The following is a 9,990-nucleotide window of genomic DNA, read 5'->3' as shown; positions in this document are numbered from 1 at the left end:
GGCCATGGCTCGATACATCGATATATTGGTGCGAAATTATAGACCTGTCACACCACTGCGAGTTTGCTAACGATAACGATAGACACTTCATAAGTACAATCTTGCATACACACTATATCTTTAGATTTTGATGATTTTAATGCGGAAGCAACATATGGTTGAATATCAGAAAAGATTTTGAACAACCATTTACCCAAAAAATATTTACTTTTGCTAATCAAATTCCCTAATGCTTTTCAGTATCAATTATATTAATATTTTTGTATTTTCCGCAAACCACTTTTTGTTTTAGAACACCGGTTTTTTAAATTTATAGAGTTGAAAATATGTTTGTTCTGTTTGCATTATCTTTGAGATCTCGAGTATTACAAGATCTAGAGAGTTGGGACTTAAAATGCAACAGGAGAGACGAGGTTATCCTATAATATATAATAAATCAAAGAGGGGCATAAGCCATATTCTTTGTATAGCTTAGCGTTCAATTTTCGACCACCCAAAAACATAAAACTCTTGATTTTAGAACAATTTAAAAGGTATTCTTTATGTATTTTCGTTTTCAATTGGTGTTGCTGTTGTTGCTGTGGTTGGTTGCTTTTGATTGATTGATTGATAGTACTTTTACCATCTGTATCGTCCTAGACTCAAGACATTTATATATAGAGTGTAACTAACTGAACAACTGACGTAGATTAACCTGTTCAACTGTAACTGCCACTATCTTAGCCACTATCGGGTGTGTCCCAGAAATCTCTTCCAACCAATTTTCAACTGATGAACAGATCGCGGTGTCCCAGAAACCTATTAAGTTTTGAGTAAACGATTTAAAATCCACCATGATTAAACTTTGACAAAATTGGTCCTAAAGTTTGAGTAAATTTACTCCGAAACACAATCTAAAACCTAAAAACATTATGGGACACCCAAACCCTCCGAAAATCAATGGAGATTTTAGGAACACCCCGTAAAAAATATTGCATGTACATCTAGAGCGTAAAAGTTAATGGGAGGTTAACATAACCCCGATTAAACACTAACGTTACATTTACAAGGGAAACTAAGCCTACATTAGATACAATTATATTTATATGTATATATAGATCGCTTGCCTGCCACAAGAGTGTTGAAGTTTTCAATTTACAACCAGATTTTTTGCAGAAGAATCTCCGAAATCTCTTTTTTAAGCGAATTCCAACCGAAATTACTTTGAACATTATGCAGAGATTTTTTGAAAACAAGCGAAAAACAAATGTACTTTGAAGATTTAGAGATTTTTGAGGATTTTCCTTGCGGCTTCCAGCTAAATTATACAATTGTTAAGGTATTTTACAAAACAAAAAGTTAGAAAAGTATTCGTCGTGTGGCAAGCAGGCGAGTTTTGTGGGTTTGTAAAGTAATCCATAAGCTAAGGTCGAAATTGCCGGTCAGGGTTTATGAGGGTTGCAGTCTAGAATCTAGTCCTAGTAGCTGCCTCAGATTGCAGTGAGCTAAACAAGTGATGGGGGATATATGGAGGATCTTAAGGCTGCGGCTGCACGATCTACAACCTAGAAGCGCTGCGGCAGTATCTCGGTTTTGATGCCCCTCAGCGCATGCTTTTTCTTGCGGTGCGTTGACAGGTTGCATGACTGCTTGAAGGATGCGCTGCACAGTTCGCAGTTGAAACGCCGCTCTTTGCTGTGCACTACCCGGTGCAACTCCATTCTGGACTTGTACTTGAACTTCAGGCCGCAAGTCTCGTAGTCGCAGATATACCAGCGTTCTCCGTCATCCGAGGACACAGCGCTCCCGGCGCTGGCCGTCGTGCTGTTGGAGTCCTTGGGCAGCTGTTCGTGGCTGGCGGCCAGCATGGCGGCGGCCATTGTTGTCGATGGCACAACTGTCATGTTGAGTTGGTGCTGCTGCTGCTGTTGCTGTTGTTGCTGGTGGAGCATATTGGGCGGCGTGGTGCTGACCGTATTGGAGGTGGTGGTGCTGGCGCTGACACTAACAAATCCTGGCGTGGGCGGCGGAGGCGGCACAGGCGTCGGCACCAGCTGCGGCAGATGGTAAATGGTCCCAGCAGCCGCAGCAGCCGCCTGCATTTCGGGCGTTAGTGTGATACTGCTCGGCTCTATCTTGATGTCGATGCCGCTGTTGCTCCTTGTGGTCGCCTCGGCAGTGGAAACCACGGCTGCTGCAGCTGCGGCCGCGGCCACGGCATTGGCATGCAGTTCAGCCAGCTCCTTGGCCACATCTCGCTGTTGGTGGAGCTGCTGATGGGCCTGCTGTTGCTGTTGGGCCTGGTGTTGTTGGTGGGCTTGCTGCTGCTGAGCCTGCTGTTGGGCCTGCTGTTGGGCCTGCTGTTGCTGCTGCTGTTGCACCTGCTGCTGCACCTGCTGCTGCACTTGGACCTGCTGTTCGTGCAGTTCCACCTCGCGCTGCTCCTCCTCGGAGTACTTGGCGGAGCAGTGGTATAGGGCCAATGGCACGCTGACCGCCGTGGCGCCCTGCTGAGAGCTACCACCTGGCGTGGCCGCTGCTGCCGCCGCCGCCGCAGCCTCCACATCTGTGAGGCAGTAGCTGGAGGTCCGGCTATGCTCCTGCTGCAAAGGGAGTAAGTATAACAGGCACGCCGGCGAGAAAGTCACACACAACCCACCTTGAGCACGCCGTGCAGGAAGTTGTGCTCGTCCTGTATGTGTTTCCAGAACTGATCCTGCGTCTGCAGTTCCTCCTGGCACGTGTGGCAAACGATCCAGAAGCTGTCCCCCGACAGACAGAACTCGCCCAGCTTCGTGTAGATCTTGTTGTTCTTGCTGAGGATGCGCGGAAAACCCATGGCGTCGTTTCGATTCGCTCGCTCCCTGTGCTTGTGTTTGTTTATGTTTATGCTTTTTGTAATTTTTTTGTTTGTTATTGTTTTGCGTTTTATGCAGTGTGACCGCAGAAAAGTCCGAAAAATATACCAAAAATATACTATTTATGACATATTCAATTTTCAAATATTTCACAAATATTTAATTAAAAACGGTTAGGCTTTTGAATGTGTTAAGATCAATGCTAATAAGAAAACAAGGTGCTTTTAATTTATTTATTGCAAAGTATTGTGTTAAGGTGGGAGAAAAATGCAGGTATGGTCGCATTTTCTTCGCGGGAGTTAATTTCCCGTTAATTTGGGGTATGTGGATAACAGTTCCTCCAAAATACTGGGAAAATCCCCTTATTAGAAACTGAAAAAACTGCTAAACAAAAGTTAGTCCACCATCTTAAATTAACGTTTCTAACATTTCGTTTCAATGCAGCCCAAAATACTTGTGATTCATAACAGATCATAATGGATTATCAGTTTTTCTCGAACAAAAAATGAATAAAGGAAAAAAAAAGTCCGGAGAGTTTAACGTGATTTTGGAAACAAAGTTTTATTGACAATATTGGTAACAATTCCTACGAAGTATCATATTTTTAAATTTTTCTTTTGGTAATGTGAAGGTTTCAACGTGATTTTAGAAACAGTTCCTTTGACAATATTGCTTAATGTCAGGTTTTCACACACCGATTTTTCGCGTCAATACAAATCTCACTTAAAATAAAATTATTTCACACTCTCCCCAATTGATCTTGTGATGTTGCCAAATAAACGCTAATAAATCCATTATTACACCTTTCCGTTTTTCTTACTATTTTATTTGCTTTTTAAGAGCGGATACATATAATAATATTAAATGTCTAGTTTATGTTTGTTACTAAGCTAAAAATCTATGTTTAAAATGAAAATGTTCTTTGAATTCAAATTCAATGTTATATCATTTTTATTCGTAAAAATAAATTTATCATTTTTTTAATTACATTTTTTTCTTGCACGCCCAAATGATTGATTAAGTTGTCCAATCTAATGGAATTGTGCGTAAGCAAAAAAAAGGTTGCCCCCATTTTTCAAAATCACAACTTAATGTGTGCGAAGTACCTGATTTCTTTACAAATTCGATTTAACGTGAACAAATCAAGCGGAATATGTGAGTTTTTTTGTTATTGTAGGAGTAAAAAAACTCTGCAATATAATCATGGGCGTAGGAGAAGAAAAAAAATATATGTACTCCAATTATTTTTTAGGTATTGCTTTATAACTTGTATGTGTATCAAGTTTTATGAAATATAATATCTTTATAAGATGAACAAATAAAATTGTTTAGCGTATGTGCACTTAAGTCTATATTACCTAATGAGTAAAAATTTAATACATTTTATTGTCCTCTTTTGGCCACGCCTATGTGCACCTGTTACGTACACACACACACCCCAAAGCAGAGCCCATTCATTTGAAGAGGAGAAAAGAAGCCGAAGGAGTAACAGAGATAGTTGTAGAGACAACGACAGTTAGAAACATGGGCGTAGCCACAATTATTTATTGGCAATTTATAGATTGATTTTTCGGGGTAAACAAATTTAAAGACACCCTATAAAGTGTGAAAAGTTATTTAAATAATTTGTTGTTAAACGTTGGGGGTGAACTGGCCCCCTGCAGCCCCACTCGCCTCGCCCCACGCCCATGAATAATACAAATCAGAGATGGACGTGGGCTAACGAAGAATGGCCCGAACGAGATGCCAATGTAGGTTTGTATGTATAGAAATGTGTGACTGTTGTTTTTATGAGCCAGGTTCGAGCCAGTTTGTTGCCCCTGCTCTTGCCGTTGCTTCTTCGCCTTCTTCTTTGGCCTTTTTGTTGGCATTTTATTTCATTTCCATTTTCACAACCTGAACCCCCGACGTCGAATCAAGTCGATTGTCGATTCAACTTCTATTCAACGCAACACAACGCAACGCAAAGAGGCCGCGCAGCCGCAGTCGCCGCTTCAGTCGCTCGGGGATTACACCTTGCGCTGCGTCTGCGTTTGCGCTTGCGCACTCTACCGATATTACGGCCACTGTGGTTTGTTATTGTTGTCCGCCTCTCGTTTTCGGGCGGCTTAAAAAGTGAAACCACCCACGGAGGTGACCACGCCTGGTGACCCACAGGTAAGATGCCGAATGAGGCGGTATAAAGAACCAACTACTTGCCACTGAGTCATTAACTAACCTTTAAGAGGAATCTGTGAATCCAACCTACATATGTTCATAAGTATGTATATAATACACACAGCAGTGTTCAAACGTATAGCACCAACTTGTGGAAAATAGCTTAAAAACATAAATACAAAATAACAAAACCGGACACTTGTGAAATCCATTATATTCCGTTATACAAATATTATTATCTTTGTGAAAATATTAAAAATTGAATTGAAATTGAATCTCTGAATATATGTATGAATTATGTATAATCGTTTCAAAGTAACCATATCCGAAAAGGTTTGACCAGTTTGTTCTTACTGCCTCAAAAAAACGTTATTTTTTTTTATTAAATTTAATTAGATTCATTTTAAGCCATTGAAATCTGAACATTTTTATAAGCTTTGGTGGTAATGCCATGTTTTAAATTTCTGTTTAAAAAAAACCCATTTAAAGTTATAAGCACATACAAATTACCGATTTTTCTCGATCTCAAAAGTAAATATCTAAAACTTTATTAGGTATTGAAATACTCTATCTCCCACAGTGGGTGCTTAGTGGGAAAGCCTTCTCAAACAGCGTATTTTCCAGACAGGTATAAATGGTTAATAGAATATTGGTATCGTGCCGGCATTGATCATTAATAACTCCTTCCGTTTTCCTTTTTTTTAGAATACTCCAACGAGGAGTTCAGAGTCGACGAGATGCGTCAGCTGTGCGGCAGCGTTTACACCTGGAATTGTGCCGGCGAGCTTTATGCCATCGAGTGTTCCCTGTGCGAGGAGCGGCCCCTGTGCGCCCTCTCCGAATTCCCGGAGCACATGGACGTGTGGCACTCCGATTGGCAGGCACCCGAAGCGGATCCCGATGAAGCCACCTCGTCTGGAGCGATTCCCGAGGATGAGCTCATGCAAGAGGTGCTGGCGGAGCAGCGAACCAATGGCGAGGATAATGAACTCAAGCAGCAACTGGTGCTGCAATTGAATGCCATCGAGGAGGAGGTGCTGCCAGGTGAACAAGTGGAACCCTTGGCAGAAGTGGATGATGGCAAAGATCTTCTAAAAACCTCACGAAGTTTAGTTGAGTTTGGACAGACACTGGATGAACGTCCAGAAACTAGAGAAGAACCTGCAGAGCCCCTACCAGTTCCAGATTCTACCGTACAGGTAAGTCCGTTCATCATCTCTGATGAAGATGTCTTCTTAATGTTTGGAATCCGGAAGTTGTCTAAATTCAATTTACTGAAAGGCATTTTCCATGTTCCTTGTCCGCTCGGCATTAAAAAACTGTTTAAGTGGCGATTTTGTGAGCAAAATCACTTAAAGATTTCTGTCACAAAAAACAAGAATTTTAAATAAAATAAGGAAATAAAAGGAAAGGGAAAAAGAGCATATTCGGAAAATGGTCTTAGCTTTTCGACAATAATTGCGGACTTTTATAGGCTGCTACTTGATAGTGAACCGTGGGGCAGAGCACTCCTGATCTGAACCACAATATATTGCTATCCCATCCTAACTTAGTTCCCAATCCCCTTCCCCAGGAGGTATCGCCTGTTCCGGAGGGCCAGCGACTCACCACCCAGCATATGCATCGCCTGATCGACCTGTACCGCTTGGAGCCTCGTCTCTGGAACCAGACGCATGAGCAGTTCCACGACATGGAGCTGTGCCGCGACTCCTGGCGTCGGATCACGGATGCCTGGGGTGCCTACTGCGGCCGGACCTTCAGCGTGACAGACGTGCGGATCCGGGTGTCTACGCTGTGCCAGCGGTTCCTCAAGCAACGGGAGCGTCTGGAGGCGGATGGCGAATTGGATGACGTCGCCAAGTTCGTGCACTTTGACCAATTGAGCTTCCTGTGCGAGCAGCAATCGCTGCTGAAACGGCAACGTCACTACGCCCGCGAGAATGGCCGACTCCTGGAGCTGTACGAGCATTATCCGGTCCTCTGGCACAATGCCCACAAGCGTGTACGATGCGCGGAGACCGTGCGCCGGCGGCAGGATGCCCTGCTGGGCCTCCAGTTGGCACTGAGGCTCTCGGGGATTAGCCTGTCGCCCGTGGTCATCCAGCGGCGGTTGCAATCGCTGCGCAAGCGCTATCGCCTAGAGAAGATCAGCTATCTGCAAAGTGTGGTGGAGGGCAGACAGGCCGAGTTCGTATCCGGATTCGAGCACTACGCGGAAATGGAGTTCCTGCACAAGCACATCGACCCGTATGTGTGTGCCGTGTGCGGAAAGATCTTTGAGAACCTTGTGGGTCACCAAACCCATGTCCAGAGCGGTTGTGAGGTGAGAAAAATGGACAAGGATCAGGGGGTTGTTCATGGGATGGATAAAGGATCGGATCAGGGAGTGGATCAGGAGCTGGAAAAACAGCTAATGGCGGTGTTGAATGAGGAAAAGGAGCTGGTTGAAAAGGAAACTCAACAAGCAGTTGAACTTTTGAAGGAGAAGCTTGCGATACCCGTCAATCCTGTCACTCAGTTAGAGCAGGTTCTGCCAGCGAATGGAGAAATCCCCAAAGATTCGCAGGATCCCGATCCCCTTCTGCCCACCCTGGCTGAGGCCAGTGCCGCTGCTCAGCTGGAAGATCCCGGCGAACTGGATGCCACCTTAGATCCCGTCGAGGAGAACCACACGGAGCAGAGATCACGCCCTCGTTTGGGTCTGTCAGAAACGCAAGACCTTATCCGCCTGTACCGATCCCATGTGTGCCTGTGGGATCCCAATCACCTGGACTACCATGCCCGCAGACAACGCCGATCGGCCTGGCAAGCCATCACGGAGGAGCTGAACTCTAAGACGGGCCTGCGACTCTCCTGGCAGATGTTGCACCGCAAGATCACGGACTTTAGCAAGTACTACCGCAAGGAGCGGCAAAGGCAGATCATGGAGGAGGACACTTGCTCGCAGTGGAACCTATTCGAGGAGTTTCGCTTCCTGGACGACGTACTTTCCATCAACACCGAGATGCAGAAGACCCTTAACCAGCGGGACAGCAATCTCAAGATCATAGCCGTATACCAGGGCTATGCGCAGCTCTGGTGCACCGATCATCCGGATTACACGAAGCGGAGGCAGCGACAGCGGCAACTGGAGTCCCTGTGCACCCGGCTGCAGGAGGAGTGCAACCTGCAGATGACGGTGGAGCGGCTGAAGAGTCGCCTGATCGAGTTCCGTTGCCAGTATCGCCACTGCAAGGAGGCTCGGATGGAGGCGCTGAAGAAATCGGAGACGTGGACCCCCAACTACGAGTACTACGAACCGCTGCGCTTCCTCGAGCTCCACGTGGCGCCCTTCCAGTGTCCCCGGTGTCCGGCGTCCTTCAAGCGACGCACGGATTACCTGCAACACGAGCGGAATGTCCATGCCGAGGTGGAAAAGTCCCTGGACGGGGAGTACTACTATGTGAGGCGGCGCAAGAGCAGGAAAGCCAAGGAGGAGACAGATGAGCAGCAGAATGAGGAACTGGCAAACATTTGTCACATCTGTGGACTGAAGTTCTCCCTGCGGAACAGTCTTCTGGCCCATCTGCGTCGTCACCTGGGCCAGAGAACCCACGCCTGCACCGAGTGTCCCAAGAAGTTCTTCAGCTCGACGGCCTTGCGTGGTCCACCAGAGGAGTCACACCAAGGAGCTGCCCTACGTCTGCGAGCACTGTGCCCGGGGATTCGTGAATGCCAGCAAGCTGAACCAGCATGTCAAGCGGCACAAGAACCAGCGGGACTTCCCCTGCAACAGATGCGAAAAGGCCTTCTATACGGCCCACGAGAGGGATCGGCATATGCGCGCCCATCTGAACATCCGGGACAAGGTGTGTCCCTACTGCTCCCGGGCCTTCGTGGTGGGCAGTGCCTACTACGCCCATCTCAATCTCCATCGCAGCGAGAAACGCTACGCATGCGCGTCCTGTGGCAAGAGGTTCGCCCAATATGCCGGACTCTACAAGCACCGCAGGCGATGTCTGCCGGTTGAAGTAATGGAGGAGTGATCCTTGAGCCTGGCCCCTTCTTCGTGGATGACTCTTTAACCGCGTAAAAAAAGGGGGTACAAGAAGCACTTTTCTATTAATTAGTAGAGGCTGAAATAATTATTGCCTATTCAGATATAATATAAAAATATTACTAAGTTGTTTTAAAATACATATTTTGAATAGTTATTTCGAATACTCATTGATATTTATAAATACTTATCTGTATCCTATCTTTTAAAATTGTTTAATACTTTTCAATATTATAGATAGAGAATCTACGATGACTGCAATATAAAACACATACGTCCTGATATTTTAAAATTATTTGTACGAAATTAGTAATTTTAAATTACCTTAATTTCTGACTTTAATAATTTGGTCTTTATTTATTATGCTTTATTTTACTAAGTTGTAGATAAAATTTCAAAATTTCGTATTGTAATTTGTGTTTCTATACCCTTGCGGGTAATATTATTTCAGAAAGAAGTTTTAACGAAGTAATGGAGACATTTCCGACAATATAAACTAAATATATATATTCTTGACCAGCATCAACTGTCGAAAGTCTGTCCCTCCATTTTTAGTCTCACAGCTTTAAAGCTTTCTGGATGTAAAATTACCAAAAGTCTTTTTCTATTGTATGTGGTATAAGTACTATCCGTATGGGGCGACTGTATCGTATAGCAATCTTATAATTGTTTATAAAATTATTACGACTATCAACATAACTTCGCTGTTTCCCAATTATAATTCGGAATAATATAGATTTTAACGTTTTAAAAAAATCATTAAAAATTTTAACAAAATCTATCGACCATATTATAAAGCTGTTTCTATGGCATCAAAAATGTATAATTGTCCTTGGACACGTACATATGTACGTATAGATATATAGTTATTTAATATTTTAAATAACTGCAAGGGTAAACAAACTACGGCTTACCGATGTTAGCTTCCTTTCTTGTTAATTTTATGAATATGTATATATC

At 44.1% G+C, this 9,990-nt stretch overlaps 2 protein-coding genes across 3 annotated transcripts; one reads left to right on the top strand and one right to left on the bottom strand.

Annotated features, from left to right (window-relative positions):
• Positions 1–514: 514 nt before the first annotated feature.
• LOC108043840 (AT-rich binding protein) lies at positions 515–2,905 on the bottom strand. The gene is made up of 2 exons (XM_017122654.2): positions 2,639–2,905; positions 515–2,582 (listed from the first exon to the last, which is right to left on the bottom strand). The coding sequence occupies exons 1-2, from the start codon at positions 2,816–2,818 to the stop codon at positions 1,545–1,547; spliced, it is 1,218 nt and encodes a 405-aa protein (XP_016978143.2). The 5' UTR covers positions 2,819–2,905; the 3' UTR covers positions 515–1,544.
• A 1,820-nt stretch (positions 2,906–4,725) lies between these two features.
• Positions 4,726–9,959, top strand: LOC108043838. 2 transcript variants are annotated; one of them, XM_017122651.2, is made up of 3 exons: positions 4,726–4,994; positions 5,700–6,193; positions 6,568–9,959. In XM_017122651.2, exons 2-3 carry the CDS (start codon positions 5,732–5,734, stop codon positions 9,001–9,003), a joined length of 2,898 nt encoding a protein of 965 aa, XP_016978140.2. In that variant the 5' UTR covers positions 4,726–4,994; positions 5,700–5,731; the 3' UTR covers positions 9,004–9,959. The 2 variants fall into 2 exon arrangements, with proteins under 2 accessions (XP_016978140.2, XP_016978139.2); XM_017122650.2 differs by lacking the exon at positions 4,726–4,994 and adding an exon at positions 5,077–5,097.
• Positions 9,960–9,990: the final 31 nt, after the last annotated feature.

The sequence above is a fragment of the Drosophila rhopaloa genome, unplaced genomic scaffold (genome assembly GCF_018152115.1).
Source record: "Drosophila rhopaloa isolate 14029-0021.01 unplaced genomic scaffold, ASM1815211v1 contig_3, whole genome shotgun sequence".
Classification (NCBI taxonomy): domain Eukaryota; kingdom Metazoa; phylum Arthropoda; class Insecta; order Diptera; family Drosophilidae; genus Drosophila; species Drosophila rhopaloa.
The sequence above is the reverse complement of the archived record's forward strand: the minus strand, read 5'-3'. Positions and strand labels throughout refer to the sequence as shown.

Bases quoted from the DNA above. Each gene is read 5' to 3' on its own strand.
- LOC108043840 (XM_017122654.2), bottom strand. From the start codon at position 2,818: ATGGGTTTTCCGCGCATCCTCAGCAAGAACAACAAGATCTACACGAAG. The intron at 2,583-2,638 runs GTGGGTTGTGTG...CTCCCTTTGCAG, and splicing joins TCCTGCACGGCGTGCTCAAG to CAGGAGCATAGCCGGACCTC.
- LOC108043838 (XM_017122650.2), top strand. The intron at 6,194-6,567 runs GTAAGTCCGTTC...CCCCTTCCCCAG, and splicing joins TTCCAGATTCTACCGTACAG to GAGGTATCGCCTGTTCCGGA.